Raw genomic sequence first — 5,265 nt, forward strand, 5'->3', positions numbered from 1 at the left:
GGCCACGGCGATGTCCCTCTCAGAGAGGCTGAGCTTGGCAGGCTTGGGCACCACAGGCAACTCGATCTCAAACTTGGACATCTTGGACATGGTCCCACTCTGAGGAGACAACACAGGAAGTGATGCACCACACCAGTACATCAAGTGTACGGGGGTAGGATGCGTATAAGGGGGGGTATGTATGTGTAAGGGGGGGTAGGATGCGTGTAAGGGGGGGTAGGATGCGTATAAGGGGGGGTATGATGCGTGTAAGGGGGGGTAGGATGCGTATAAGGGGGGGTATGTATGTGTAAGGGGGGGTATGATGTGTGTAAGGGGGGGTATGATGTGTGTAAGGGGGTAGGATGCGTGTAAGGGGGGGTAGGATGCGTGTAAGGGGGGGTAGGATGCGTGTAAGGGGGGGTATGTAAGGGGGGGTAGGATGCGTGTAAGGGGGGGTATGATGCATGTAAGGGGGGGTAGGATGTGTGTAAGGGGGGGTATGATGCATGTAAGGGGGGGGGTAGGATGCATGTAAGGGGGGCTAGGATGCGTGTAAGGGGGGGTATGATGCGTGTAAGGGGGGGTATGATGCATGTAAGGGGGGGTAGGATGCGTGTAAGGGGGGGTATGATGTGTGTAAGGGGGCGTAGGATGCGTGTAAGGGGGGGTAGGATGCGTGTAAGGGGGGGTAGGATGCGTATAAGGGGGGGTATGATGTGTGTAAGGGGGTAGGATGCGTGTAAGGGGGGGTAGGATGCGTGTAAGGGGGGGTATGTAAGGGGGGGTAGGATGCGTATAAGGGGGGGTATGTAAGGGGGGGTAGGATGCGTGTAAGGGGGGGTATGATGCATGTAAGGGGGGGTAGGATGCGTATAAGGGGGGGTATGTAAGGGGGGGTATGATGCGTGTAAGGGGGGGTATGATGCATGTAAGGGGGGGTAGGATGCGTATAAGGGGGGGTATGATGTGTGTAAGGGGGGGTAGGATGCGTGTAAGGGGGGGTAGGATGCGTATAAGGGGGGGTATGATGTGTGTAAGGGGGGGTATGTAAGGGGGGGTAGGATGCGTGTAAGGGGGGGTAGGATGCGTATAAGGGGGGGTATGTAAGGGGGGGTAGGATGCGTGTAAGGGGGGGTAGGATGCGTGTAAGGGGGGGTAGGATGCGTATAAGGGGGGGTATGATGCGTGTAAGGGGAGGTAGGATGCGTATAAGGGGGGGTATGTAAGGGGGGGTATGATGCGTGTAAGGGGGGTAGGATGCATGTAAGGGGGGGTATGATGTGTGTAAGGGGGGGTATGATGCGTGTAAGGGGAGGTAGGATGCGTGTAAGGGGGGGTATGATGCGTGTAAGGGGGGGTATGATGTGTGTAAGGGGGGGTAGGATGCGTGTAAGGGGGGGTATGTAAGGGGGGGTAGGATGCGTATAAGGGGGGGTATGTAAGGGGGGGTAGGATGCGTGTAAGGGGGGGTAGGATGCGTGTAAGGGGGGGTATGTAAGGGGGGGTAGGATGTGTGTAAGGGGGGGTAGGATGCGTGTAAGGGGGGGTAGGATGCGTATAAGGGGGGGTATGATGTGTGTAAGGGGGGGTAGGATGCGTATAAGGGGGGGTATGATGCGTGTAAGGGGGGGTAGGATGCGTGTAAGGGGGGGTATGTATGTGTAAGGGGGGGTAGGATGCGTGTAAGGGGGGGTACTCACCTTGAAGGCGAAGGGCTGCAGTACGTTGCCCTGGACTGTAGTGGACAGCAGCAGCACGGCTGCCTCAGGGCAGTACATGTACCAGTTCACATTGATGCTCTGACTCTTCAGCAGCTTCAGGGTGCGTTTGTCTGGCAAGACCTACACAGAGAGATTATGCCATTCAGCTGTGTGATACTGTGTTTATTTCATATCGTTATTCTCATTTCTTTTATATTTTGGGCTTTTATGCCTTTATGCCTTCAATCTGACAGGAGAGTGGAAAGAGTGACAGGAAGTGAGTGGGAGACAGATGGTGTAAGATCAGGAAATGACCTCGGCCGGACTCACACCGGGTTCCTGCAGGCACATGGACCTGAAATGGTACGAGCCGCACCACACTAGCCGCACCACAGCACCCCTGGTGACGCGGAGTTCATAATGCACACTCATGTCAATATGCTGTAGCTGGACAATGAGCCTGGAGCACTGCATACCACTCAAAGCATACGCATGTTGTCACTCATATGTCATCACTTTGGTCAGTCAGATGTTGCTGTAGAGGGCGTTACCTGGTAGAACTCTATTCCTTGGTCTGTGATGAACACAATCTCATTCCAGTTTGTCCAACAGAAGCCAAGCACACTTGCGTTTTTAGTCTGCGGGAAGACACACAAGCCTTTCCTGTCACTACAGACACTCATTATGTCAATCCAATACACTTTGGCATGAAGAAAGTGATGCAATACCTTGCACTCATGAGAGAATTCTATGTGTGGAAAATCAGGAATGAAGTTGATAAAGTCCTGGAAGGGAGAGACAGACATAATTGAGTACATATTTGCTCGTATCATTTTAATGTGATTTACGATCACACAAACACAATGCCCAGCATGAGGACGGCTGCATTAGCACAATGCAGTGGGTAAGTTAACAGCAATATACTGCAAAACAAACAAACAATAATCTACATTCAACAAAGCATTAGACAATATGCAGTCTATGGAAATACCCATAACTTCCTTCCAGAGACTTACCACTGACTTTGGGGTCCTCTGAACAGCCAGTATCTTGTTTCCGAGAGAGAACTTGATGCACTTCACCTCACCCTTGTCATCCATTCTGATGACGATAGCACACTTTAGCTTCATGGGTTTTTAGAGTTTGTTGGTAAAGAAACACAAAATGTATGTCACGTGTAGACATACCTGAAGGCCACGGAGCTTTTGTCATCTGGACCTTTCACCACCACACCTGTGGCCCCTCCCGATCGCACCGCAAACACCTGCAGAGACCATCACAATTCTACAGTTTACTTCACTGCAAACACCTGTAGACACCATCACAATTCTACAGTTTACTTCACTGCAAACACCTGCAGAGACCATCACAATTCTACAGTTTACTTCACTGCAAACACCTGTAGAGATCTTTACAATTCTACAGTTTACTTCACCGCAGAGACCATCACAATTCTACAGTTTACTTTACAGGCAGCTACTTTAACATCAATACCAAAACAAGCAGATCAGGTCAGGGCAATTGTGTATGAAGCAGATCAGGTCAGGGCAATTGCGTATGAAGCAGATCAGGTCAGGGCAATTGCGTATGAAGCAGATCAGGTCAGGGCAATTGTGTATGAAGCAGATCAGGTCAGGGCAATTGCGTATGATACAGATCAGGTCAGGGCAATTGTGTATGAAGCAGATCAGGTCAGGGCAATTGTAGATGGCGTTCCATGAGTGCCAGGAATATTTATTTTGTCGACTGTCGACTTATGTCTGCTGATGATTCAACATGCACTTTATGACAGAGGAGACAAAACGTTCAAAATGATGGTCTGTGTCTAGCATGGTGTAAAGTCAAGTTGTAATTCCACCTCACTTGGACCCATAAGCTGCTGATCTGTCAGTGTGCTCTACTAGGCCACTGACCAGACCTCAGTATCAGTCAAGGGGGCAATTTCATTTGTTGAACCTACAGAAGTTGGCTAGCGCGTCGGGATCCTGTTCACCCTGTCGGGAGATAATGACCAGCATCCTATACATTATTCCTTACGCATAGAACAGTGAATCATCCAAAATGACCTCAACTGGGTTATCACACTGAGGGCTACATCAGTGCCAATGTACCTGCTCACATCTACTTAGTGCATCTCTGCACTTAGGCTTATTTTCTTATTTTTGAGGAGTTTTTCTTCATTTTTGCTATTCTTTTTTTTCACTGTAAATGTTTCTGCACCTCTGCCATTTTGAGATGAATAAATCTCCACATTTGGACCCTCGTGCTCCTGGTCTGCTACTGCCTCCACTGCTGTCCATCTTAACAATAACCTTTTCACTCTCTTGAGGGACACCAGTTTGGGTTTTCTTTTAAGTCTATGGTTTGGGTGAGACACTACAGGCTATTAGGGTCAAACTTATAAGAGATATCACCTGGACAACAGACATTTAATCACTTGTTTACTCACTTTAGTTAGGTTATGTATATAGCCTAGCTATGTATAACGTTATGCTTAACATTGTGCAATTGAGGAGTTGTCTACTGAAATATGCATGGATTTGCATGTATTTCTATATCAGAAATGAGAACACTGGAAAGAAAATATTTCTGGCACTCACGGAACGCATGCACAAACAACCGTATCCACTCAACATTATCAACAGACTGACAACATGCAGTGCCAGTGGTGTGTCAGAGTTGTGTTGTGCACATCAGGAAACTAATACAGTGACACTTTCTCATGATGCTCATCCTAGGTGAAGCTTCCGTGACCGTGGTCTCTGCCGCAGCCCAGTCCAGTCCAGCCCCTCACACGGGTCAACAATGCTCGACGGTGTTGAGCGATGGGGCAGTGTCAGACTCAGGCTCTTTTAATCAAGACAAGGTCTGAAGTTGTCTGCAGGCTAGCTAAGTGGCTAGCCCAGGGTTCCAAAGACCCTTTCGATTAACAGCGCATGTGCACTTGATGATGGGATTGTTGCGTCTTTTCTTTACTTTTATTATGTGACAGATAAATACGGTGTCTTGGTGAGAATATGTCCATGCAAGAAGCTGGCTATCACAATAAAGTTAGCTAACAAACGTAGATAAATAAGTTAGCACTCACTGTGTAGGTTAGCACACCGGCTAGCTAGCAGGCAATGGCTAACTTGAAAGCAGGAGGTTTTGTGCGTAGCTAACGTTACCTGTTTATTTGCCTCGTCGAAAAACACGTTGTTGACACTGGAGGCATGTTCGAATTGCACAGGGTTTTCACAAAGCTCCAGGTAGTAGTCCTCATTCATGATTAATTGCAAGCAGTCATTGGTACCAGTTCAGTTCCTGTTTTCCCCTCAGTCCAGGATCATGTGACAGCTGTCCAAGAGGGCGTGACCTCAAGTAAGGAAGCACTCTGTTAGACATTCTCTGGTTATGCTCTATGGTTATGCTGAGCAAAAAGACAGTAATTGCATTTTTGGTCGAAAATGTTTTTTTTATATATATATATATATATATATATATATATATATATATATATATATATCATTTTCATGACATTCAAGTTGTTATGAAGATCGATATTTACCAAAAATAATTTAATGTAAAGTAACACAACCTCCAC

At 47.7% G+C, this 5,265-nt stretch overlaps 1 protein-coding gene across 2 annotated transcripts in view; it reads right to left on the bottom strand.

Annotated features, from left to right (window-relative positions):
• rmc1 (regulator of MON1-CCZ1) overlaps positions 1-5,007 on the bottom strand; it is a 19,437-nt gene extending 14,430 nt beyond the window's left edge. For both annotated transcript variants that reach the window (XR_009936441.1, XM_062521806.1), the window contains exons 1-7: positions 4,850-5,007; positions 2,870-2,946; positions 2,699-2,783; positions 2,411-2,467; positions 2,234-2,320; positions 1,683-1,823; positions 1-99 (exon numbers count right to left, since the gene is read on the bottom strand). The exon at positions 1-99 is cut by the window's left edge and continues 5 nt beyond it. Coding sequence is in view for 1 of the 2 variants with exons in the window: in XM_062521806.1 (XP_062377790.1) it covers positions 1-99; positions 1,683-1,823; positions 2,234-2,320; positions 2,411-2,467; positions 2,699-2,783; positions 2,870-2,946; positions 4,850-4,948 (645 nt within the window). In the remaining variant the exon portion in view is untranslated. The remainder of the gene's footprint in view (positions 100-1,682; positions 1,824-2,233; positions 2,321-2,410; positions 2,468-2,698; positions 2,784-2,869; positions 2,947-4,849) is intronic.
• Between the last annotated feature and the right edge of the window lie 258 nt (positions 5,008-5,265).

Source organism: Sardina pilchardus, chromosome 19 (assembly GCF_963854185.1).
Source record: "Sardina pilchardus chromosome 19, fSarPil1.1, whole genome shotgun sequence".
NCBI classification, from domain to species: domain Eukaryota; kingdom Metazoa; phylum Chordata; class Actinopteri; order Clupeiformes; family Clupeidae; genus Sardina; species Sardina pilchardus.